Source organism: Pelodiscus sinensis, chromosome 19 (assembly GCF_052426305.1).
Source record: "Pelodiscus sinensis isolate ZL-2025 chromosome 19, ASM5242630v1, whole genome shotgun sequence".
Taxonomy (NCBI): domain Eukaryota; kingdom Metazoa; phylum Chordata; order Testudines; family Trionychidae; genus Pelodiscus; species Pelodiscus sinensis.
The window spans coordinates 20,128,674-20,155,038 of NC_143070.1; the positions used below are offsets into that span (position 1 = coordinate 20,128,674).

Genomic DNA, 26,365 nt, shown 5'->3' on the forward strand with positions numbered 1-26,365 from the left:
CCAACAGGTCGATCGCGATCTACTGGTTGCTCGCGAGGCCTCGACCAGTTGCTCGCAAGACATCCTGTCTGCCCCACCCCCATTTCCCTCCCACCCCCAAGAAGCCCCACTACCTACCTCCAAGTGAAAATGGAGGTAGTGTCAGCTTCCCGGGGATGGACAGAAGTCCCGCAGCTTAGCGCCACCTCTGGCGATTCCAGAAGTGCACTAGCTGCTCTGCCAGTGTACTGCAGGAGGGAGCATCAGCTCCCAGCACCGCACAGGAGGAGTGAGTCAGCCCCATGGTAGGTGCGCAGGGGGTTTCCCGGCACGCGTGGGGGGGTTGGTGCCAGGACAAGCGCGCGCGGGACTTCCTTGTGCGGGGAGGGGTTGGCCCCCTGGGCAGGCGCGTGCGCAGGGCTTCCCTGTGCGGGGGGGGGGGTTAGTGCTGGGGCAAGCGTGCGTGGGGTTTTCCTGCGCCGGGGGGGTCGGCCCTCTGAGAAGGCGTGCTCACGGGGCTTCCCTGCATGGCGGGGGGGGTCGGCCCGGGGACAGGTGCGCGCACGAGGTTTCCATGCACGGGTGGGGGGATTGGCCTCCTGGGCAGGCGCACGTGCGCAGGGCTTCTCTGTGCGGGGGGGGGTCGGCCCCAGGGAAGGCACGCACGGGGCTTCCCTGTGCCGCGTGGGGTTGGCCCCAGGGCAGGTACATGCTGGTTTCCCTGGGGGGGGGGGGAGAATCCTGGGAGGAGGGAGATGCAGGGGATTCTCTGCCTCCACTGGCACCCCACTCCCTAGCCACAGAATGCTGTCCCCTCTCCCCTGTCCCCAGCCACAGAATGCTGTCCCCACTCCTGTCCCCACTTCCCTGTCCCTAGTCACAGAACTCTGGCCCCACTCCCCTGGCCCCAGCCACAGAACTCTGTCCCTATTCCCAACTGTCAGGTTGGAGGAAGGTTACTAGCGGAGTTCCTCAGGGATCAGTTTTGGGGCCAATTTTATTTAATCTTTTTATTGCTGATGTTGGCACCAAAAGTGGAAGTGTCCTAATAAAATTTGCGGATGACACAAAGTTGGGAGCTATTGCCAATTCAGAAAAGGATCGGGATATCATACAGGAAGATCTGGATGATCTTGTAAATTGGAGAGATAGCAATAGGATGAAATTTAATAGAGAGAAGTGTAAGGTTATGCATTTAGGGATTAATAACAAGAATTTTAGTTATAAGCTGGAGCCACATCAGTTGGAAGTAACGGAGGAGGAGAAGGACCTCGGAGTCCTGGTTGATTATAGAATGACTGAGCCGCCATTGTGACATGGCCGTGAAAAAGGCTAATACGATCTTGGGATGTATTAGGCGAGGTATTTCTAGTAGGGGTAAGGAGGTTTTAGTGCCATTATACAAGGCATTGGTGAGACCCCATTTGGAATACTGTGTGCAGTTCTGGTCTCCCATGTTTAAGAAGGATGAATTCAAACTGGAACAGGTACAAAGAAGAGCCATTAGGATGATCCGAGGAATGGAAAACCTGTCTTATGAAGGGAGACTCAAGGAGCTTGGCTTGTTTACTTTAACCAAAAGAAGGCTGAGGGGGGACATGATTGCACTTTTTAAATATATTAGAAGGATAAATACCAGGGAGGGAGAGGAATTATTTAAGTTTAATACCAGTGTGGATACAAGAACAAATGGTTATAAGCTGGCTAGTAGGAAGTTTAGACTTGAGATTAGATGAAGGTTTCTAACCATTAGAGGAGTGAAGTTCTGGAACGGCCTTCCAAGGGAAGTAGTGGAGGCAAAAGATCTATCTGGCTTCAAGATTAAACTAGATGGGTTTATGAAAGGGATGGTTTGATGAGAACATGATCTTGGTAACTAATTGACCATTCATTATCAGTGGGAAATAGGTCAATGGAGGGATGATAGGAGTTACTATAGAGAACTTTCTGGGTGTCTGGCTGATGAGTCTTGCCCACATGCTCATGGTTTAGCTGATCGCCATATTTGGGGTCGGGAAGGAATTTTCCTCCAGGGTACATTGGCAGAGGCCCTGGAGGTTTTTTGCCTTCCTCTGTAGCATGGGGCGCAGATCACAGCTAGAGGATTCTCTGCATCTTGGGGTCTTCAAAGTATTTGAAGGCTTCAATATCTGAGATATAGGTGAGAGGATTATTCTAGGAGGGGTGGGTGAGATTTTGTGGCCTGCACTGTGCAGGGGGTGAGACTAGATGATCATAATGGTCCCTTCTGACCTTAAAGTCTATGAATCTATTCCTGTCCCCACTCCCCAAACTCTGTCCCCACTTGCTCCCTGTCCCCAGCTGCAGAAACCTGTCCCCACTGGCACTCTGTCCCCTGCTGCAGAACCCTGTCCTCTGCCCTCTCAGCACCCTGTTCCCTCTCCCCTGCCACCAGCCGCAGAACTCTGTCCCCACAAAATGTATAATTATAAATGCTTAATTTTAGATTTAAATAGCAAATAAAAACAGACCATTTATTTCATAACTATAAACACATGATTTTAATTTTATGTATCGCATAATTTAAAAATAAACGTTATCAGAGTGTAAGTAAGAGCTGGGAATAGCAAGTGATGGACAGGAGGAGAATAGAGGGTGGGGCTTCAAGGAAGGGGTGTGGCAGTAGATCTTTGCCTGTTCTGAGATTTAAAAAGTGATCTTGGGTGTAAAATGTTGGAGATCACTGCACTAGAGAGTGCAGCAGAGCACTTAGCTGCCCTGGGGAATTAGCTGGGCTATTCCCAAGGCTGAGGGGTGATGCATCTTTACTGCAGGAGAGTGTGTCCTGGGATCTTGTACCAGCCAGAGCCCAGTCTCTGCAAGGTTGGGAAAGGAGCCTCTCTGGGTGGGTGACTCAGATCCTGGCTCTGGCAGCAGTAATGGCACAAACCTTAATGAACAATATCAGTACTTGGTTCATTGCTCTCCAAACAGGATTTCCAGTCTCCGATGTGATCTCCTGGGTGGAGCGAGAGGAGGAGTTGTGGTTCCCAGATCCTCCGAGCTGTGAGGAAGAGGAGATCATCAGCAACACCCAGACAGGTGAGCAATCAGTTAAACTGATTCAGAAACCAATGTCTGTTTCCTTATAGAAGATGTAACCTGTGTGTTTTCATGAAGTCTGACTGACTGTTCAGCTTGTCTTCAACTCCAGTCACAGTGTGGTGGGCGAGAAAGACTGGGTTTTCTTCGCCCTCCTCCTTCATAACTCTTCCACAGAGAACTCAGCTCATGATAATTTGACCATTATTTGAGTGTGTCCCCTTTTCTATTCCTCTTTTAGAGTTTCTTTGCAGCTCATTGTGGAGAATAACTCCTGTCTGGATCATTTCTCTATTCCAACAGGTGATGGGACACTGACTGAGAACCATGAAAAGAGTCTTCAGCAGGAAGGACTGGAGCAAGTGTCCCCATGTGGACTATTATTGAGACGATCTGAAGGACGTGTTTTCCAGATATGTGAGCAAGGGGAGAGCTGTGAGAGTCAGCATAGCCCAGAAAAGCAGCAGGGAAACCATCTAGGAGAGGGACAGTGTAACTCCAGTAACTGGAGCACAGGGGAGAAAAGAAACACAAACTGTTCAACAGGAAATCCCCCATCAACAGTCACCCTGCACGTGTAGTGACTGTGAAACTCTTCTTGAACATCAAAGGGTCCATACGGGAAGAAGCCCTTCAAGTGCTCTGACTCTGGGAAAAGCTTCAGTGAGCACTCACACTTTACAAACCATCAGAAAATACATACAAGAGACACACCCCATAATTGCTCTGACTGTGGGAAAAACTTCAGTACAAACTCACACTTTGTTATGCATAGGATGGCTCACACAGGAGAGAAGCCTTTCAATTGCTCTGTGTGTGGGAAAACCTTCAGTCAGAAGTCAAACCTTGTTACCCATAGGAGGACCCACACAAGAGAGAAACCCTTCAATTGCTCTGACTGCGGGAAAAACTTCAGTAGTAGCTCAAACCTTGTTACCCATACGAGGAGCCACACAGAGGAGAAGCCTTTCAATTGCTCTGACTGCGGGAAAAGCTTCAGTCAGATTTCACACCTTGTTAGACATAGGAGGACCCAAACAGGGAAAAAACCCTTCTACTGCTCTGACTGCGGAAAAAGCTTCAGTAGTAACGCAGACCTTATAACCCATTGGTGGAGCCACACAGGAGAGAAACCTTTCAATTGCTCTGACTGTGGACAAAGCTTCAGTTTCAGCACTGACCTTGTTAGACATAGGATGACCCACACAGGAGAGAAACCCTTCAGCTGCTCTGACGGTGGGAAAAGCTTAAGAAGCTCAGACCTTTTTAGCCATAGCAGGATCCACACAGGAGAGAAACCTTTCAATTGCTCTGACTGCGGGAAAATCTTCAGTCACCGCTCAAGCCTTTTAAACCATAAGAAGACCCACACAGGAAAGAAACTTTTCAATTGCTCTGACTGTTGGAGTCAGTGCCTCTGTGTTACTAGCCATCAGAATACATACAAGGGAGTCGCCTTATAAAAGCTCTGATTGAAGCCTTTTCTGCAAACACAAGTCAGACTTTGTTAAAGATTAGACAGTCCACAGAGGGGAGAAGCCTATAACCTGAGTTCCCTTTAAGCTGTCTGGCCAGGTGGCTGTGGTCCCAGAAGACCCCTTGGGGAGGGCCTCCTGGGGTACTGACCTGGCCACTGCCACTCACCTTTCTGCTCTCTGGGGCTTCTCACCACCCGGTCCTGCTGGGGCAGCTCCTTAGTCTCCCCTGGCCAAGACCCCGAGCTGAGATTCCCACCCCCGACTCTGAGCAGCAGTACAGATGCTGAACCTCTTCAGGTCTGAGGAGAGTGCAGTTTAGGGCCCAATTTCCTGGGATTGCATTCCCCAAATGGGATCAAACCCCAAAGAATGGGATAAGCCCCATTTAGCAATGAAAGGGGAATGTGCATACTGATTGCTCCCATAGGTAGTAATTGTTTACACTAGGCTTGATAGTAAGTAAAAGTGGTTTTATTAAGTACAAGCTGTAGGATTTAAGTGGTGATAAGTGAGAAAAGGCAGAGCAAAGCAGATTACAAACTCAAAGGTAACAAAAAATGCTTTGTTAATGCTCCACTGAAACTTCAGTACAAACTTTTATAAACTCCCCCTAAAACCTCTTTTCCAGCTGCCCCTCCAAACCAGGGCTCTCCCCCACCCTGGGGTCTTCGGCTCCTTCCTTCAGATGCAGCCCAGCCAAAAGACCAAGTCCTCCAGGTGGATGTTATTTCCAAATAACGGCTTGCTGTGTAGGCATGCCCTGTAATTCCAAAATAAGGCTGCTGTGTAGATGCACCCGAAGGGTCACTGACCAGTGGCCTTGGCTTCCCATACTCAGGAATCCCAGTGTGGTTTCTGTGGTCCTAAGTCCGGCTTCTGAGGGCTGCAGGAGAAAGACCTGGTGTGGACAGGGAAATCCCAATGAACCTCCCAGCAGAGCATGACTGGTCCCATCTCAGAGCCCTGGTTCCGTCTCTGGGTATAGTTCCTGGTGGGCTTTTCTGGACTACTCCAGATCATTTGTTCATGTGAACTTGTGTTTGTTTTAGTACAATGACACACAGAACTTTTTAACTAACACAGTCACGTAATGAGGCAAGAAATAAAGCAGGTTTAGCCACTGCAGAAGAAAATGAGTAAGTTTATTTCCTAGATTCTGAGGCTTAAAAGATGTCCGTATGTTTCACTCTTAGAAATGCCCTGCCCTGTGTTGTGGGTTTTCTCTCTCTGTGAAGGCCATCGGGTCATGCACTTTGATCTCTAGTTAGTTAGATGTGCAGACAGCACAACACTAATGAGAACTCACCAGAATGTTCATTGTATTTTAACCATATGCTAGCCTTTGTCACAAGCTCTGCATGCAGTTTAAGCAATGACAGTGGTCAGTATCTCTCAGCAGAGGGGCTGGAGGAAAGGAAGATGGGGGGCATGACAGTTGCCCTGACACTGTGACATTCTCTACCCCGCCCCCCCTCCCAGAGATGCCCCTGTCTGCAGGTTTCTAATCTCCCAACCAAAGCTGTTCAGGCCAAGTACAGCTGAGCTGGGCCAGCTACAGCCTGGCCACAGGGCTGTTATCTCAGTGCAGACATAGAATCATAGAATAATAGGACTGGAAGGGACCTCAAGAGGTCATAGAGTCCAACCCCCCGCCCTCAAGGCAGGACCAAGCTCCACCTACACCATCCCTGACAGATGTCTATCTAACCTGTTCTTAAATATCTCCAGAGAGGGAGATTCCACCACCTCCCTTGGCAATTTATTCCAATATTTGACCACCCTGACAGTTAGCAATTTTTTCCTAATGTCCAATCTAAACCTCCCCTGCTGCACTTTAAGCCCATTACTCCTTGTCCTGTCCTCAGAAACCAAGAGGAACAAATTTTCTCCTTCCTCCTTGTGACACCCTTTTAGATATTTGAAAACTGCTATCATGTCCCCCCTTAATCTTCTTTTTTCCAAACTAAACAAGCCCAGTTCATGAAGCCTGGCTTCATAGGTCATGTTCTCTAGACCTTTAATCATTCTTGTCGCTCTTCTCTGTACCCTTTCCAATTTCTCCACATCTTTCTTGAAATGTGGCGCCCAGAACTGGACACAGTACTCCAGCTGAGGCCTAACTAGTGCAGAGTAGAGCAGCAGAATGACTTCACGAGTTTTGCTTACAACACACCTGGGCTACGTCTACACTGGCCCCTTTTCCGGAAGGGGCATGTAAATTTCACCTGTCGTCGTAGGGAAATCCGGGGGGGATTTAAATATCCCCCGCGGCATTTAAATAAAAATGTCCGCCGCTTTTTTCCGGCTTTTAAAAAAGCCGGAAAAGAGCGTCTACACTGGCCCCGATCCTCCGGAAAAAGTGCCCTTTTCCGGAGGGTCTTATTCCTACTTTGAGGTAAAAAGCGGCCGACATTTTTATTTAAATGCCGCGGGGGATATTTAAATCCCCCGCGGATTTCCCTACGACGACAGGTGAAATTTACATGCCCCTTCCGGAAAAGGGGCCAGTGTAGACGTAGCCCTGTTGATACAACCTAGAATCATATTTGCTTTTTTTGCAACAGCATCACACTGTTGACTCATATTCAACTTGTGGTCCACTATGACCCCTAGATCCCTTTCTGCCATGCTCCTTCCTAGACAGTCGCTTCCCATCTTATATGTATGGAACTGATTGTTCCTTCCTAAGTGGAGCACTTTGCATTTCTCTTTATTAAACCTCATCCTGTTTACCTCTGACCATTTCTCTAACTTGCTAAGGTCATTTTGAATTATGTCCCTATCCTCCAAAGAAGTCGCAACCCCACCCAGTTTGGTATCATCTGCAAACTTAATAAGCGTACTCTGTATCCCAATATCTACATCATTGATGAAGATATTGAACAGTACGGGTCGCAAAACAGACCCTTGAGGAACTCCACTTGTTATCCTTTTCCAGCAGGATTTAGAACCATTAACAACAACTCTCTGACTACGGTTATCCAGCCAATTATGTATCCACCTTATCGTGGCCCTATCTAAGTTATATTTGCCTAGTTTATCAATAAGAATATCATGCGAGACCGTATCAAATGCCTTACTAAAGTCTAGGTATATGACATCCACCGCTTCTCCCTTATCCACAAGGCTCATTATCTTATCAAAGAAAGCTATCAGATTAGTTTGGCATGACTTGTTCTTCACAAACCCATGCTGGCTATTCCCTATCACTTTATTACCTTCCAAGTGTTTGCATATGATTTCCTTAATTACCTGCTCCATTATCTTCCCTGGGACAGAGGTTAAACTGACCAGTCTGTAGTTTCCTGGGTTGTTCTTATTCCCCTTTTTATAGATGGGCACAATATTTGCCCTTTTCCAGTCTTCTGGAATCTCCCCTGTCTGCCATGATTTTTCAAAGATCATAGCTAAAGGCTCAGATACCTCCTCTATCAGCTCCTTGAGTATCCTGGGATGCATTTCATCAGGACCTGGTGACTTGCTGACATCTAACTTTCCTAAGTGATTTTTAACTTGTTCTTTGTGTATCCTATCTTCTAAAGTTACCCTCTCTCTGCTTGTATTCACTACGTTAGGCACACCTCCAGACTTCTCGGTGAAGACCGAAACAAAGAAGTCATTGAGCATCTCCGCCATTTCCAAGTTTCCTGTTACTGCTTCTCCCTCCTCACTAAGCAGTGGGCCTACCCTGTCCTTGGTCTTCCTCTTGCTTTTAATGTATTTATAAAAGGTCTTCTTGTTTCCCTTTATGCCTGTAGCTAGTTTGATCTCATTTTGTGCCTTTGCCTTTCTAATCTTGCCCCTGCATTCCCGTGTTGCTTGCCTATATTCTTCCTTTGTTAGTTGTCCTAGTTTCCATTTTTTATATGACTCCTTTTTTATTTTGAGATCGTGCAAGATCTCCTTGTTAAGCCAAGCTGGTCTTTTGCCATATTTTCTATCTTTCCTACACAGCGGAATTGTTTGCTTTTGGGCCCTTAACAACGTCCCTTTGAAATACTTCCAACTCTCCTCAGTTGTTTTTCCCTTCAGTCTTGCTTCCCATGGGACCTTACCTACAAGTTCTCTGAGCTTATCAAAATCTGCCTTCCTGAAATCCATTACCTCAATTTTGCTGGTCTCCCTTCTACCTTTCCTTAAAGATCATGAACTCTATTATTTCGTGATCACTGTCCCCTATACCGTCTTCCACTTTCAAGTTCTCAACTAGTTCCTCCCTATTTGTTAAAACCAAATCCAGAACAGCTTCTCCTCTGGTAGCTTTTTCAACCTTCTGAAACAGAAAGTTGTCTCCAATGCAGTCCAGAAACTTATTGGATAGCCTGTGCCTCGCTGTGTTAGTTTCCCAACATATGTCTGGATAGTTGAAGTCCCCCATCACCACCAAATCTTGGGCTTTGGATAGTTTTGTTAATTGTTTAAAAAAGGCCTCATCCACCTCTTCCACCTGGCTAGGTGGCCTGTAGTAGACTCCTAGCATGATATCACCCTCGTTTTTTACCCCTTTTAGCTTAACCCAGAGACTCTCTACACGTAGCTATCTCCTACATTCATCTTCACTTCAGTCCAAGTGTGTACATTTTTAATATACAAGGCAACCCCTCCTCCCTTTTTTCCCTGTCTGTCCTTCCTCAGCAAGCCGTACCCTTCCATACCAACATTCCAATCATGCGTCCCATCCCACCAATTACAGGTTTCTGTAATACCAATGATATCATAGTTGTATTTATTGGTTAGCAATTCCAGTTCTTCCTGCTTATTACCCATACTTCTCGCATTTGTATATAGGCATCTAAGATACTGATTTGATCTTGCCTCCCTGTTGTGCCCTGACCCTCCTTTCTCCTTGCCATTATAGGCCGTAGTCCCCCCCATTTCCAATCCATCTCCCAGTCCCGCACATGCAGCACTTACCTGTGGGCTTTGCTCACCTGCCCCCAACAAACCGGCTACGTCTACACTGGCCCCTCTTCCGGAAGGGGCATGTAAATTTCACGAGTCGTCGTAGGGAAATCCGCGGGGGATTTAAATATCCCCCGCGGCATTTAAATAAAAATGTCCGCCGCTTTTTTCCGGCTTTTAAAAAAGCCGGAAAAGAGCGTCTAGACTGGCCCCGATCCTCCGGAAAAAGTGCCCTTTTCCGGAGGATCTTATTCTTACTTTGAAGTAAGAATAAGAGCCTCCGGAAAAGGGCACTTTTTCCGGAGGATCGGGGCCAGTCTAGACGCTCTTTTCCGGCTTTTTTAAAAGCCGGAAAAAAGCGGCGGACATTTTTATTTAAATGCCGCGGGGGATGTTTAAATCCCCCGCGGATTTCCCTACGACGACTCGTGAAATTTACATGCCCCTTCCGGAAAAGGGGCCAGTGTAGACGTAGCCACCTAGTTTAAAGCCCTCCTCCCAAGGTTAGCCAGTCTGTGTCCAAACAAGGCCTTCCCGCTCCTGGAAAGGTGAACTCCATCTCTGCCAAGCAGTCCTTTCTGGAAGAGCACCCCGTGATCAAGGAAGCCGAATCCCTCCTGGCGACACCATCGTCGCAGCCAGGCATTCACCTCCAGGATGCACCTCTCTCTGCCCGGGCCCCTACCTTTGACAGGAAGGATAGAAGAGAATACCACCTGCGCTCCAAACTCCTTCACCAGTACTCCCAAAGCCCTGTAGTCACACTTGATCCGCTCAGTGTCACACCTGGCAGTATCATTTGTGCCCACATGGATGAGTAGCATGGGGTAGTAGTCAGAGGGTCGGATAATCCTCGACAATGCCTCCGTAACATCTCGGATACGGGCCCCTGGCAGACAGCATACCTCTCGAGATGAGCTGTCAGGGCGACAGATGGGTGCCTCCGTTCCCCTCAGAAGAGAGTCTCCAACCACCACTACTCTACATTTCCTCCTCGCAGTGGTGGCAGGAGACTGCTCAACCTTGGTGGTGCAAGGCCTGGTCTCCTCCACTGTGGGGGGTGACTCCTTGTCTCCTGCTGAAAGTAAAGTGTAATGGTTATGTAACAACACAGTGGGAGGGTTAGGAGCAGGGGTGGAACACTGCCTGCTGCCGGAAGTAACCAGCTGCCAGTTCTCACCCTGCACCACTGCCTCCTCCATAAGTGGCTGGTCAACAGTCCCACATCCTAGGACAGTGACCTCCGTGGACTCCACAGGAATACTGTCCAGGAATTCCTCATGGCTTCGAATGCTCCTCAGCCTGGCCACCTCCTCCTGTAGCTCTCCCACCTGCTGCCTGAGAGATTCCACCAGCAGGCACCTTTCACAACGGTTGTCTCCCCCAGCCTGGAGATCACTCAGTGGGAATTGCAAGCCACAAATACTGCAACACCACACCAGGACCTGGGTAGAGGCATCCATGCTCAGGTTCTCTGTCTGGATACAGGCACAGGTGGAGGAGACAGGAGAAGTACTGGCACAAGCGCTTCGGGTCTTCATCACCATCAGTCACTCCCTCTGCTCAACTCCCTCTTCGACTCCCCTTCAACTCCACACTTCAATACTGTAAAATTCAAACAGTCAGGCACAGGCACACACTCACACCACAGCTTGTACTCTTACCGGGTAGCCTCTTCGGCGGTGGGGTCGCTTTGCTCTCCCTCTTCAACTCCCCTGTCTGCAGTCCCCTGGTCGCACTGCTCTGGCTTTTTAAAGCCTGCTTGCCTAGGTCAGGCCTGCCCCCTTCTGAGTCACACAGGGGAAGGCTGAGCCTGAGGCTAATCAGAGGCAATCAAGGGAACAATGGCAGGCTCTCAGTCCCAACTCTCCACAGAAGCTGAAACTGAAACTGCTAGCACTCACCTGGAATCAGACTCTCAATTCACACTTCAATACTGTAAAATTCAAACAGTCAGGCACAGGCACACACTCACACCACAGCTTGTACTCTCACCGGGTAGCCTCTTCGGTGGTGGGGTCGCTTTGCTCTCCCTCTTCAACTCCCCTGTCTGCAGTCTCCTGTCCGCTTCGCTCATACCCAGAGCAATTCTTTTTGAGTTGGTGTCTCAGGGAGTCTCTCCACTTTCCAGCCCCCCATGTGTGAATGCTGCTCTCTGGGGGTGCCTGGGAGAGTTGAGCTGGGGGCAGGGCCAGCCCGAGTCATTCTTGCACCATGGGCAGCAGGTACGTGCTGCATGCATGCCTCTGCCCCAGGGCGGCAACCTCTGGGGAGCACCTGCTACAGCGTCCCTTACCACTTCAATCCGGTGCCTCCATAGGTTGGCGCCCCGGCTAGCCCATGCCTTAATCCGGCCCTGGCTGGGGGTGAAAAGTGCCAGGCTGAGTGGGGTGGGGATGGGGACAAGAGTTTGTCTTTGTTTCTCCTTTGCAAATAAAGCAGATGGTTAGTTTCTCCCCCTCCTGGGTTATGTCTACACTCGTGGCTTCTTGCAAGAAGTCATGCACAAGAAAACGTCCACACTGCCATTTGTGAGCTGTGCTTTTGTGCAAGAGCACCCATGGCAGTGTGGACGCTTTCTTGCGCAAGAAAGCTCTGATGGTCATTTTAGCCATAGGGCTTTCTTGCACAAGAAATCCCTGCCGTGTCCGCACTGCCCTGTTGTGCAAGAGCTGCTGTGCAAGAGGGCTTACACCTGTTAAAAAAGAGCATAGCTCTTGCACAAGAAGCCCTCTCTTACCACACCGTACTGTAAATTTCTTTGTGCAAGAGGAAGCAGGCAGTGTGGAGGCTTTGCGGATTCTTGCCGAAGAACGGCTGTACTTGTGCAAGAAGCCGCGAGTTTAGACAGCCCTGGTGTCCTTTGTTCTGTAGTAACTGGCTCCCACCATCCCATGGCTGCTTCTGGAGATCCCTAGCTGGGAACCCCTCTCCTGGAGGCTGGGGCTTGGGCAGTTCTATGCAGGAAACCCAGGGCCGGATTAAAGCATGGGTTAGCCGGACAGCTGCCCGGGGTGCCTGATATCAGCTGTAAGGGGCGCACAGCGCCCCTTATAGCTGCCATCAGGCACCACGAGTCTGTATCGTGAGCTGCAGCAGCTCCCACCAGCCATCCTGCAGTGGCTGCCCGAGGCAGGGGCCACGTTAACCCCCGCCACGCCAGCCATCAGCACCCTTCCCCCCGCGGCTGTGGGGACCTGCACAACCAGGCTCGGCACCAGTGGGGGTGGCCAGGCAAGGCACATGCCTCCTGCCACCACCAGCTCCGTGTGTCCTCCCCCACATGCCGGGTGGGGGCTGGGCCGCACATGTGCCCTTCCCCAACCCGGGGCACAATTAACCTGTCTGCCCAGGGTGCTGGAATGGCTCAGTCCGGCCCTGAGGAAACCCCCTCCAAGAGGGAAGCAGGGATGTTGCTGTGGTGTCCCTGAGAACAGTCAACCCACTCATTTGTTGACCCAGGGGCAGCGGCCTGTGGCTCATTTCCCCTTCCTCACCTGGGCAGGGACACGGCTGGGAGTGAGGGTGTCCTGTTTCTTAGGGAGCTCTGACCAGTGGGCTGGGACCGGGCTTGGCAGAAATCTTTCCCAGAGACACATAAGCTGGAGAGATGTTTGTGGGGAAACATTTTGTAAATGTCGATGGATTTAAATAGTTCCTGCAAGTGGGGGGTTTGAAGCTTTCATTTAAAAATTTCCTCTGTCCTGTTGTTTCTGCTCTGTAGTGTTATCCCATTTGTCTGCCATGCAAAAGGTCTGTGTCAAACCCAGACCGAAAGAGACCCCCTCTTTCTCCATTCAGTTCCTTCTCTGCTCCCTCAGGCCCACTCCTGTCTTTCACACAGCCCCAGCTGCTTTGCCTTCTGCCCCAGTGTGTATCCTTCCCTGGTGCTGTAACACTATGGGAAGGGATCCTTTGCCAGCTTCTCAACTAGTAGCTCATTTAGGGCATGTTTACACAGCAGGGCAAAAGTCAAACTAAGATACACAACTTCAGCTACTTGTTTGTGTAGCTGAAGTCGAAATAGCTTAACTCTGCTTTTGGCACCGTCCACAGCAGGTAGTGGAAGGAAGAGAACTCTCCCTTTGACTTCCCTTACTCTTCATGAAATGGGGGTTACTGGAGTCAGAGTAGGAAGTCTGCCAACTTGTACTTAATTTGAAATAACAGCTTGCTGTGTAGACAGGCACTTTATTTCAAAATAACATTCTAATGTAGACATGCTTTTATTGTCCCATCACAGAGCTGATGCCAAACGACAGGAAGCTACATAGTGCAGAAGGGGGACAATCAGATACTGAAGGGTTTTTTCCCCCCTCCTCTCTTGGTTGGGGGAATAGACTCATTTGCTTCTGCTCTCCTATGGGGATGGAAATTTCAGTCAGTGTCCCCCTCCTGGGTTCTACTAGAGGTCAGTGACTTTTCCCACCTAAGAGCTAGAGAAAGCTAACATCATTCTGAAGCTGCAGCTGCTGCTACCCAGGTGTCTCCCTCTCAAACTCCACAATGATCCTTTGACACAACGGTTTCCCAGCCCCCAGGATTTGGTTCAGTTCCTCATGGGCCCTGATATAACCCTGCCGCAGTTCCTTAGCCTTCGCTCTGACTTGGTCTGTGGTGCACCGGAGATAACCTTTCTTTGCAAGGCCATCAACCACTCAGCCATAAATATCGACGTTCCTCCGCCTGGACTGCAGGGCCTGCAGAGACGCCTCCTTCAACCACAGCTCCAAGAGGGACTTTATCTGTGGCCCAAACCATGACAGTGCCTGGCATTTGCTGCTCTTTGCTTGGTCCTGGGATGTGTCCCTGGAACACCAGAGGGGTCTTGTGCCTGTGACATGGCTCTCTGAGAGGAAGGAAATGCTCAGTCTTAGCCAAACGGCCGAGAAGCAATGCTTTACGGCAAAAAAAAACGAGGACAGCTCTTGGGCCGGATCCCCGGGCGATGCAGAGCAGCCAGCAGCCACTTCCCCACCTCCCTAATTTTCCCACACGCTACAGCTGCCTGCTTTGGTGGTATAGTGGTGGTCCTCCCCCCACCATGTGTGCGAAACACCACCTGCTCTTGCAGACAGTGCAGCCAGATGCTAATTTCCCACCACTGGACGCAAAGGCATGATTGGTATGGGGTGGTTTTCACTGCAGCTCAAGTGGTCCTTGCTTCAATTCCAGGTACCCCCTTTAAAAGCTGATCATCTTAAATGGAACAATTGCATCTCCAATGGTATCACAGTTTAGATTTCTGTTGTACAGGGATTCTTAAAATGACAACAGACTCATAATGCTTTCCAGTGCCAATGCACATAAACCAGACAAACTCGTCCCTCAGCTGAAACCAGTTCAAACCTGTGTGTCTGGTTTCTATTCCCATCAGTTCAATGAGGGTGTGCTCTGGATGCCCATTGGCAAGTTGTTGGTCTCCATGGTCTCCATGCAGAAGAACAAGAACCATGTCCAGCTGGGGAGGAATGGCCATGCAGAGCGTCCAGTAGCCACTTCCTTGTTTGCCACTCTTGAATTTAGCCCAAGAGCCGAGAAGCTGCACTCTTCCACCCAAAAACCTCTGACACTCATCTCTCCCCAGCTTCTTCCTGACCCCTCAGTTGAGTCCTTTCTCAGGGGGAGCTTCTAGGAACCTGCATTCCTGGCTGCAGGGTGGGTCTGGGTTCCCACAACCTTTGAATCAATGTGAGACATGATCCCAGGCAGGGGTGGCCCGTGAGCCTAGGCAAGCTAGGCAGCTGCCTAGGGCGCTGCTGGCCCAGGCACCCGTGATGATGTCACGGCCACTGATGGCCGTGCAGGCAGGGGCATCGCAGACAGCTCCCTGCCTATGGCGCTAGCTGCTGCAGCCGGCCTCAGGCCGCTCCTGATCCAGGAAACCATCTTCTGGAGCTTTTTCCTGTCCCATGGAGCTCAGGGCAGGGGGACACAAGGCTGGTGTCTGTGTGGTGCCAACACGTGTAACACATGGCAACATTTCAACTTCCTCTGCCGGTGAGGGAGCCAGATTGTTCCCATGAGGCCACATGCAGATGGGGCAGGGTCTGGAGAGGTGAAGCAGTCAATTGGAGCAAGCAAGGAGAATAGGGTATCAACTAGCTGAGAGCCTCAGGCACACAGCAGCACTTTGACTCCTGCAAGTTGAGTTCAAATCTCAGTGAGACCTACTGGTGAGGTGTTCGTTTGTGCAAATCCTTCATAATTGATCTTCTTGCCCCACTTGTTCAATTCCACTTTGTGCTTCTTGACTTTTTCAATCTAAGGACCTTGAAGAAGTATTTAGCAAAGCTGCTCCAGTGGCGCAATGGGTCAGTGCACAGTACTTGTAGGAGACATGCTGAGGTTATGAGTTCAAACCTCACCTGGAGCAGTGATTTTTTTTAGTCCCTGCTGGGCTGTCCCCTTCCAGTGAACGCGGTGGGAGCTGGGATTCCCCCTCACATATTATGGCCTCTTCAGAGTGAATGCTGGGTGGCCAGAATCCGAGGTCCTTAGTGAACCTCAGGACAGGGAAGCCAAAAAGCATGGAGCACAAGGACCTCCTAGCAACCACCCCAGGCCCCGCAGGGTCTACTAAGACTTGAACTCAGATGGCAAGACTCAGAGTCATGAATACTGTTCCTTACACAATGGGACCTAGACAGAATGGCTGGGGTAGACACCTGGGACCCTCAGTTCTCAGGCTGGCCTCTGCACTCCTGGCTTCCCTCCAGCTGCTTCATCTCTCAGGACTCTCTGGCTACATCTACACTGCACATTTATTATGGAATAAGCTTTGCTTATTTCAAAATCGCATGTCTACACTGCAGGGAAACCTCAAAATGAGTCCGAGGAGGCTTCCCTAATGTAGATGTGCTACCTTGATTTAGAGCCCAAGTTGAATAACTTAGAATGGCCCTGGGGAGGGGCTATTTCGAAATAGAAGAAGTGGAGCATCTACACACACGCATCATTTTGAAAATAGCTATTTTAGAATAGGCATTAATCTTTGTACACTGAGGATTACAGAAGTCAGAAATAGCCGTCCATTATTTCAGAGTTATTTCAAAATAACGGAATTGCTGTGTAGACGCTCACATTGTTATTTTGGAATAATGGCCATTGTTCCAAAAGAACTTTTCTGTGTGGACAATAACCTCTGTCCTGCCCCAGTTCGGCTGCTTTCAGGACAAACTCCTTGTTACTACCAGTCATAACCTGGAGTCAGTGAGGGTCCGTCCCACCTGAGATGTGTGTTCTACAAAAGCCTCTCGTTCTCTACGCACATCTCAATATTGGCTGCAGACACTTATTTTGAATGGGGCTGTAGCTCAGTGGCATGGTGTTTGACTGCTGAGTACATAATCCTTGGTTCAAATCTGAGCGCTCCCTGCGAGAGTGTCTATTTAATGGAGACATTCACATTTCCATTGTATGTGAACTCTTTCAATCAATACAAACCCTTAGGCTACAGGCAGGAGTTTTGCACAAAAACGAGCAGAGCACTGCACGAGTGTTCTTGCATAAGTAAATTTGCACTACAGCCTTAGAAAACAGGGCTTCTTCCAGAAGAGTTATTCCTCTCCCCACAAGGAATAAGCCCTCTTCCACAAGAGAGCAGTGTAGACAGGCAACATGAATTTCTTGTGCAATAAACCCGTATGGCTAAAATGCCCATCAGAGATTTCTTGCGCAAGAGAGCAACCACACTGCCATGGACCTCTTGCACAAAAGCACATCTCTTGTGCAAAGCACTTGACAGTGTGGATGTGCTTTTGTGGAAGACCTTTTGCAAAAGAACTCTTGCGCAAAACAGTTCTTACACAAGAAGGCTACAGTGTAGCCATAGCCATAGTATTATGACAGTGTTTAGGTCAGTAACTGGGGCCACTAAATGGTGCCTCTGATCTGTGACCTGGGGATCCATGTTGGATCCCCTCAGGCACTGGCCACTCGGAGAGTGGTCAGAACTGGATTTTCATGCAAGTGGCAGGAGGGTTCCTGAAAATAATGGTGCTGCACAAGAAGATTTTTTTGTGCAAGAAGGAGCAGTGCAGACAGCTCCTTGTGCAAAAGCTCATTAGGTATGCAAATGAGGTGTGGCAATATTCATCCCCATGCCTCATTTGCATATCTTATTGCGCAACAACGTGCAGTGTAGATACAGCCAAGGAAGCCAAACACTGGCATTACCAAGGATTTGCAGCAAACCAACACCTCACTAGCAGGTCCCACTGAAGTCGTGGTGCAGGATTCAGACTCACTTGCCTAGGAAGGCGCTAGAATCTCCCTGCTTCACAGAAAAATTTTTAAGCTTAGACAGAAAGCAGAGGGGCTATGTTTACACTGACAGGTTCTTTTGCACAAGCAATATGCAAATGAGGCTAAGCATTGAATATCACACTGCTCCTTCATGCACAAGAAAATGCCTCTTGAAATTAAGCAGCGAAACAGCTTTGCACAAAAAGGCTGTGTCTACACTGGCGGCTTTTTGCACAAGAACATCTTGTGCAACAACATGTCCACACTGCCATGTGCAAGCTGTGCTTTTGTGCAAGAGCATCCATGGCAATGTGGATGCTCTCTTGTGCAAGAAAGCTCTAATGGCCGTTTCAGCCATAGGGCTTTCTTGGGCAAGAAATCCCTGCCGAGCGTCCACACTGCCCTCTTGTGCAAGAGCTCCTGCGCAAGAGGGCTTACACCTGTTAAAAAAGAGCATACTCTTGTGCAAAAAGCCCTCTCTTACCACTCCATACTGTAAATCTTCTCACACAAGAGCAGGTGGGCAGTGTGGGTGCTTTCCAGAAGAACAGTCATTATTGCGCAATAATCCGCCAGCGTAGACATAGCTGTACAAGGGGGGACCCCACCGACCCCCGCTTCGGGGTCCTCTGACCCCGTACCGTGGGGGCTTGATTCCCACTCAATGTCTAGTCTTCCCGCTTTCAAGACGGGGAATGCGGGTTGTCGGTCGTGCCTTGTGCAGCCGCACGGCCGGTCACCAGCTCACACGTTTCTCCCCTCCTTATGGAGGGGGGAAGGAAAGGGGGGCCCGGGCCCACCCTCACTCACGGGCCCCAGCCCAGGGCCCTAAGGACACGGAGGTATTTAGCTCCGGTCCGGCTGACGGGGCTCCATGCCGAAACGCGTCAGCCCGCCAGCTCCACTGAGCTCTGCCCTGGGCTGCTTCCTTTCCCTCCTCTGGCGCCCTTCCTCCCTCGCCTCGGGGCGGTCACCTTGGGCTCGTCCGTCAGGCTGGCGTTCGAGCGTCCGTATGTCCGCATCTTGCTCTGGGCGGGCTTCCCAGCCCAGAGGACTGTCGTGGCCGGGCTCAAAGGGAGGTGGTTTCGCTCCGACCTCCGCCTCTTTGGCGACAAGCCCCCTCACGGCTGCCGCCTGACTCCTCTCTCCCCCCCCCGAGCGGACGGGGGTCCATCTTAAATCTCCCGCCGGGCATCCGCCTTTGCTCACGTCACCGGGCGGGCGCCTCCCCTATCGCCCGTCCTGTCTCTTCATTGGCCGGCTCCCCTGTCACTCCAGGCAGGGAAGTGCCGCCCCGCTACCACCGCGTCGGCCGCCACGGCGCTACCGCTTCGGGGGGGGGGGGGCGGCCGGCTTTCCCTGCCCCGGCGCGGCCCGCGTGCATGCCGCGCAACCCCGGCAGGGCCCCCCCCTTACCCCCAGGAATGCCTGCTCGGCGGCGCCCCAGGGACGGCCGGGGACGCCCCGTCACAATAGCCAAAGGGTTTCCATGCACATGAAGGGGCAGTGTAGACAGCTCCTTCTTGCACAAACCCCCATGCCACGAAAATGGCAGCTCATTAGGTATGCATTTGAGGCACAGTGATAGTCCATGCTTAGCCTCAAATGCATATTGCTTGCACAGGAACCCACCAGTGTAGAAATAGTCAGGGAAGCCAGCCTCTCAGGCTATATCTACACTGGCAGCTTCTTGCACAAGAACAACTCTTCTTGCAGAAAAACTTGCCTGCTGTCTACACTGCACAAGCGTTCTTGCACAAGTACATTTGCAGTATAGAGTTGTAAAACAGGGCTTCTTCCAGAAGAGTTACTCCTTTCTCTATGAGGAATAAGCCCTCTTGCATGAGAGCTCTTTCACAAGAGGGCAGTATAGACAGGCAACATGAATTTCTTGCACAAGAAGCCCCTATGGTTAAAATGGCCATCAGAGCTTTCTTGCGCAAGAGAGTGTCCACACTGCCGTGGATGGTCTTGTGCAAACGTACATCTCTTGTGCAACAGGACATGGCAGTGTGGACGCTCTCTTGTAGAAGAGTTTTTGCACAAGGGCTACATCTATACTGGCAGGTTCTCGCACAAAAACTCTTTTGCAGAAGAGTTCTTTTGTAAAAACTTTTCCAGAAGAGAGCATCTACACTGACATGTGCTTTTCTGCAAGAGCTGTGCTTTTGCGCAAGAGCATCCATGCCAATGTAGACACGCAAGAAAGCCCCAATGGCCACTTTAGCCATCGGGCTTTCTTGTGCAAGAAATTCATGTTGCCTATCTACACTGGCCTCTTGCACAAGAACAGTTGCGCAAAAGGGCTTATTCCTGAGTGGAAGCATCAGAGTTCTGGCTCAAGAAGCCCTGATTTCATACATGAGAACTTCAGTTTACTTGCGCAAGAACACGTGGCCAGTGTAGACAGGCAGCAAGTTTTTGTGCAAGAGTGGCCACTTTTGCACAAGATCACGCCAGTGTAGACACAGCCAAAGTTTGTTCCACAAAAGAGTTCTTGCACCAGAAGCCAACAGTGTAGATGCAGCCTCACAGTTTCCAGACAAGTAGGAGCAGAGAGCTCCTGCCCACATAAATTGACAGAAAAAAATGCTGTAAAACAGCAGTAACAAAAACCTAGACAGAGAACAGCTGTTTCTTTCTTTCACAGCAAATACCAGGGGTATGTCTAGACAAGCAAGCCGCTTTTGCGCAAAAACTTGCCAGCTGTCTACACTGGCCGCTTGAATTTGCGCAAAAGCACTGACTTTGTAATGTACAAAATCAGTGCTTCTTGCGCAAATACTTTCACACTCCCACTCCGGAAAAAGCCCTCTTGCGCAAGAATACTTGTGCAAGAGGGCCAGTGTAGACAGGGAAGAACAGTTTTGCACAAAAAAGCCCCGATGGCTAAAATGGTGATTGGGGCTTTCTTGCACAAAATCACGTCTAGACTGGCCACGGATGCTTTTGCACAAAAGCACTTTTTGTGCGAAAGCATCCGTGCCAATCTAGAAGCACTTTTGCGGAAATACTTTTAACGGAAAAACTTTTCCGTTAAAAGTATTTCTGCAAAATCATGCCTGTCTAGACGTAGCCCAGGGGAAAGCACAAATGCAATCCCCCACTACCATAAATTGTGCAGTCAAGTCTCCCCTTTTTGGGGGAAATTGCAGGTGTCAGCACACTACATGTGTGTCTAGACGGGCAAGACTTGCCACTTGTCTACACTGGCTGCTTGAATTTGCTCAAGAGCACTGACGATCTAATGTAAGACTGTCAGTGTTCTTATGCAAATACTTTGATGTTCCCACTCGGGAAAAAGCCCTCTTGCTCAAGATGTCTTTTGCGCAAATGCATCCGTGCCAGTCTAGACACTCTTTTGCTGAAATGCTTTTAACAGAAAAACTTTTCTGTTAAAAGTATTTCCGCAAAATCATGCCAGTCTAGACGCAGCCTGAGTGTCCTTGGCCAGCTAGCGAGTGGCACAAAGGTTCCCAGCAGCGATGACTTTGGATAGTTTGAAAAAAGCTTTCATAGCCTAAGTGAGATGGCTGAGTGGTTAAGATGATGAACTACTAATCCATTGTACTCTGCATGTGTAGGTTCAAATCCCATCTGCTTCAGATATTTGCAACCCTCTCTCCCAGAGCTCTCTTCAGTTCAGTGCTAGCCTCTCCTATAACACTGCCTGCAGCAGCCTGGGGAAATCTTCACAGAGACCCTGCCAGATGTGACCTTCTGCCTTCAAAGGGTAACCTCACAAAGGAGATGCCAGGCAGTGGGAGTCACTGAGATTGGCACAGCCCTGCAGCCTGTCCCACCTGGCTGTTGCTATTGTCTCTCTATGAGGTCACTACCTCCCAACCAATGAGCTAAATTGCAGCAAAAGGCTCTTGTGATGTCAGTGCTGCCTTGCAAGGCTCATGGCCAGCCCCGTGGCATGTTTGAGCTGCTCCTACCTGTGTCACCCCCACTCACTCAGGGTATGTTGACACTACAAGGTTATTTCAAAATAATAGCTCCCAAAATAAGTATTTCAAAATAGCTTGTCCACACAACAGGGAAGGCTCGAAATTAGTCCAAGGCAGGCTTCCCTAAAGTGCATGTGCTATATCAGTTTAGAGCCCCAGGAAGCACTGGGCATTAATTACATGACTCTGAGGAGTAATTATTTTGAAATAGCAGCAGCTGACTGTCCACACTGTTGCCACACTGTTGCTATTTCAAAATGGCAATTTTGAAAGAAGTGTTTTTCCTCCTGAAATGAGGGCTTATTATTTCTAAATAATACTGAAATAACAAACTTGCAGTGTATAGATGTGCACTTACCAACTCTTCTTCCTTCTCATCATTAACACATCTCCTTCCTTGCTCCTCTCACTCCCAAAACAGGCAGTGCCTCACAGAAACATTGACCCTCCTGCTAAATCCCCATTTCTCGTTTATTTCACCTTATTGCTTTCATCATCATCAGTTACTGAGGGTACGTCTGCACTGCATGCTATTCTGGAACATTTATTCTGAAATAGCGAGTCTACATTGCACAGAATCCTCAACTTCTGTCCGAGGCAGGATTCCCTAATGTAGATGTGCTATCTCGACTTAGAGCCCCAGAAGGCACCGAGGAGGAATAAGTTAGAATGGTCCTGGTGCGGGGCTATTTCAAAATGGAAGCAGTGGAGCGTAGATACATGCCTCATTCCAACATAGCTATTTCAGAATAGGCGTTATACCTCATAGAATGAGGTCTACAGAAGTCAAACTAAGTCATCTGTTATTCTGAAATTCCTTCAAAACAATGGAAAGGCTGTGTGGATGCTTCCAGAGTTATCTCAAAATATCTCCGCTGCTCTTCACTGTCCCCTCTCACTCAAGGAAATCATCTCTGCCCTGTGTAAGGGAGCAAGGCTGAAGCCCCAGAGAGCTCTCCTAGGACTTTCCAAGGCAGAGACACTCCAGAGCATCATGTCCTGGTGACATTCATCTTCCTTGCTGAACCCGGCATGTCTGTGAGGCTCCGTGTTTGTTTCTCTTTTTGTGAAAAGAAAATGACCTGGCCATGCAAACCCTGCCAGTGCACTCCTGGTTTCTCTTCCGCTTAGGGGTAGGGAACCTTTTGGGGGTTGGAGGGCTGCTGACCCACAGATAAATCAGTTGGAGGTCGCACATAGAAGAGAAGCAGAAAACCAAAAGCCCCCATCCTTCGCTGACTTGGCCCAGACAATGCAGGCTTCGGCTATACTACTACCCCAGCAATTGCTGTGCTGCTAAGTACAGAGAGGAAATAATAGAAAGGTTAACATGTTGGCTCTGTGGTACACTGGAAAGTGTGTTGGATTTCTTAGTTGCACCACTCAGTATGAGTCAGGCTAATCAGTCAGAAGTTGTGGGTTCAAATCCTCCTTGAGTCACTTTAGCTGCTCCCTCATTTCCAGGGAAGCTTTTACAGAATAGGCCACCCCCTGAATGTGGACAAATGGGCCCAGGACAAGGGAAGAAACACAGGGCTGGACCCCAGGAGCTACAAGTCTCTGTGCAAGGAGGTGTCTTTTCTTCCCACAGACACAAGGGAGTGAAGAAACTTAGTGATCTTACATAGTCCATCTTTTGTTTCTAATGGTCTTTTGTGCTCATCTCTAATGTGCTGCAGGACCCTTCATTGGTTTTTAACCTTTCACAGCTACAGACAACCAGCACCCCCCTCTGAAGGGAACGACTAGTGAGGATGAGAAATAGGAAATCCAGCTGCTTTCTCAGGCTGTTCCGTGTCTTCTGGGGGCATCGTCCCATTTCCCAATAATTCTTTTCCCATCATCCTTGTGACATTCGACCTCATGTCAGTCTCTCCAGGGACAGGAGCAGAGTACAGGTTTTGGGTTTCTCCTAGAGCAGCAGCAAGAGCCCTGTTCTATCAACCCCCTCCCACCGGTCTCATTTTCTAGCCCAGAGACACTGGCAGTTGGATGGTTTTCCCCTGGCAGAGGCTCTGGGCAGGCAGAAGGAGAGGGAAACGGGAGTGAGGGGGCGTAAGCAAAGCAGGGCCTAGTTGCTCCTCTTGGGATTTCTTTGTGTTTCTCTTGGGGTGCTAGGGGAGGAACTGGAAACACCACGTGACTGTTTTTCACTGCCTGTGATTGGGCCCAACCTGGCAGCAACATGCACAAAGAGGCCAATGCAAGAGCTCTGGAAACACTGTAGCCTTCTTCCAGAAAAGCTTATGCAAATGAAGCATGGGGTAGAATATTGCCGTGCTTCATTTGCATAATTGATTAGCAGTCGCTTTTGCACAAGAGGTTTTTGCACAAAAAGGAGCTCTCTGGAAGCCATTGCTTCTTGTCCTATGCTCAAAGGCCAAGGAGAACAATTTTTCTCCTTCCTCCTTGTGAGACCTTTTGCAATACTTGAAAACTATCAATGGTCAACTCAACGTGGGCAAGAGGAGAGTCAGAAGGTGCAGAGGGAAGAGAAAATTAGCAGCCTTGAGACACATTATCTAGGTGCATCCAGAAAAGCCTGGTGTGACTATGGGGCCAAGACTGCAAACAGCTGTGTGTGAGCAGCCAGCTGGCACCGGGCAGAGCCCATCACATCTGATGGTGTTTGCTGGATTGGGGGCTACATTAGGAAGAAAGAAGTGGGGCTCTCAACACAGTCATCTGCCCCTCCTAGCTCACATGTGCCCCTGCACACTGGTAACCGGCGCTGTCACTCCCACCTCCCTCAGCAAAGAAACCCAAAGATGCTCACTCCAGTGCAAACAGACAATTGTTGGTGCTACCTGCCTCATCCCCTGCAATACACGTGTTGTCGTCACAGGCACTTGCAGCTTCTTGCTGCCTTAGGCCTGGATTTAGCCCCTTGTTTGCTTTCCCGGGTAACTGAGCTCTTCCTGAGCAGGGAGATGGGTTACTTGGGGTTTCCAAAACAGCTAAGGGACTTGAGAGCACAAATCTCACCAGAAGCCCAGGGAGCTGCTTATGCCCCTAAGACACTTGGGTGTAGATACACGACAGTTGCAAGGAAGCCAGATGGCATCAGTGCCGCTGGAGCCAGGGAATGGTGTGGTCATTGCAGCCTAGGCTCTCAAGCCCTCCAGAGCCCCAGGGTTGGCACTGACTAGCTGGGGTCTCTGCCACAATGCTCAGCGCTGAATTTTAACAAGGAGCCTCTTTCTCCCAAGTGTTCATTTGGCACCAGAGTTTAATGTCCAGCCTACTCTGCAGTACTGCATGAGGAACACTGCTACAACCCAGGGCCTGCAGCAGTGGGAGAATTTGCTGGAGGCAAAGGGCTGCCTACACCAGTGGGTTTCAAACAACAGGTCACAACCTAGTACAGGGTTGCAGAATGTCAGGCATTGGGACTTGTTGCTTCAGGGTGATCAGTGGGGGAATAAGGCAGCTCTCCTGGCACTACAGCAGCACTGTGCCCCAGATGTGCCTAGCAGCAGGCCCATCTCCTAGGTGAGTGCAGAGGGCAGCTGCAGGGACTTTAACTGGCTCTTAGTTCTGTTCCTACCCAGCCCCACCTCTGCCTGTCCCCAGCCTGAGGTGGGGAGGAGCTTTCAGGCATCATAGAGATGAGGAGCCAGGGGCTGGGTACAGGAGAGGTCTCCAGGGTCACTGAGACTGGGGTGGGTGAGGCTAGAGAGGCTGATTTCAGAGATACAGGTAGAGCTGAGTTTTTGTGCCCCCTACCCAGAACCAGGGTCGGATTCTCTCCCCAGGGAGGGAGCCTGGTGGGAAAGTGAAGATCGGGACATTGGCACCAGCATCGATAAATGTCACCTGCCCCCGGTCACAGTCCAGACAAATCCGGATCCTGCTGAGGGGGTTCAAGGATAGGGGGGTCTCAGGGGAGGTGAGAGCTTGGAACTGATGCCCCCACTGCTTCACAGCCCAGATCCCCACCTCAGGGCTAGAGCTCATCCATCCCTTCCTGCTCACAGACTCTCTGGCCACCCCCACAGCCCAGTATCGCCCATCCCCTACCTCCACCTCCCAGCAATGTCTCCCCGAGGTGAATCCCTCACGGCCCAGCACATAGGGCACAGAGTCAAATCTCTCCGGGGTGCTGGGCAGTCGCTGCCGTGGTTCTGCCCATCTCACACGTTTCCGATCCTCAGACAGGACGAGCTGGGGATGAGCTGTGTCTGGATCCAGAGTCACAGTCGCTGGGGAGAGAGAATCAGGGCGTGAGGGGCAGAGCTCAGCCCTGGGGGCGGCTGGGGCCATTTATCACCCTCCCCAGCAGCCCTGTTGTGGCTGGGACAGGCCTGGGCCCCAGGGAGCTGCCTCTGCCCTGGGCCCTGAGACTGAGCCGAGCTGTCACTGCAGCGCCTCAGCCTGGGCAATGGGATCCGCTTTATCAGCTTCTCATCTGTGTGCAGAGGCTGCAGCCTCCTGCCCCCAGCTCGGGCTGCTCCATCCCCAGGGCCAGGCCCAGAGCAGGAGGGTTCAGTGGGGGGGAGGGGGCAGAGGAGGCAGGTAGCAGCCTTAAACCTCAGAGGGAAACTCCCTCTCCTGCTGCAGCCTCCACCCCCCGCCCAGGGCTCAGAGGGGAGGGGGCAGCGTCGGGAAAGAGCCACCTCACCCCAGAGAGCAGGGCCTGGGCATTAGTCACCCCCAGGGCAGTGAGGCTCAATGGGGGGAGCCCAGCTCTGGCTTCTGATCTGGCCAGGGGCAGGGCCTCTGGGGAAGGGGATCTGGGGTGGG

The 26,365-nt window shown here is 50.3% G+C and overlaps 2 protein-coding genes and 1 non-coding gene across 3 annotated transcripts in view; 2 read left to right on the plus strand and 1 right to left on the minus strand.

Annotated features, from left to right (window-relative positions):
* The window catches only part of LOC102443998 (uncharacterized), a 293,825-nt gene that overhangs the window by 259,788 nt on the left and 7,672 nt on the right, over nucleotides 1–26,365 (minus strand).
* On the plus strand, nucleotides 2,880–5,966 carry LOC112547508 (uncharacterized). Its single transcript, XM_089771443.1, has 3 exons — nucleotides 2,880–3,042; nucleotides 3,346–3,477; nucleotides 3,646–5,966. The coding sequence occupies exons 1-3, from the start codon at nucleotides 2,880–2,882 to the stop codon at nucleotides 4,503–4,505; spliced, it is 1,155 nt and encodes a 384-aa protein (XP_089627569.1). The 3' UTR covers nucleotides 4,506–5,966.
* Nucleotides 15,719–15,798, plus strand: TRNAT-UGU (transfer RNA threonine (anticodon UGU)). The gene is given in 2 exon segments: nucleotides 15,719–15,756; nucleotides 15,763–15,798. It is a non-coding gene; the product is annotated as a tRNA-Thr (tRNA).

Bases quoted from the DNA above. Each gene is read 5' to 3' on its own strand.
- LOC112547508 (XM_089771443.1), top strand. From the start codon at position 2,880: ATGGCACAAACCTTAATGAACAATATCAGTACTTGGTTCATTGCTCTC. The intron at 3,043-3,345 runs GTGAGCAATCAG...CTATTCCAACAG, and splicing joins CATCAGCAACACCCAGACAG to GTGATGGGACACTGACTGAG. The intron at 3,478-3,645 runs GTGAGAGTCAGC...ACTCTTCTTGAA, and splicing joins ATGTGAGCAAGGGGAGAGCT to CATCAAAGGGTCCATACGGG.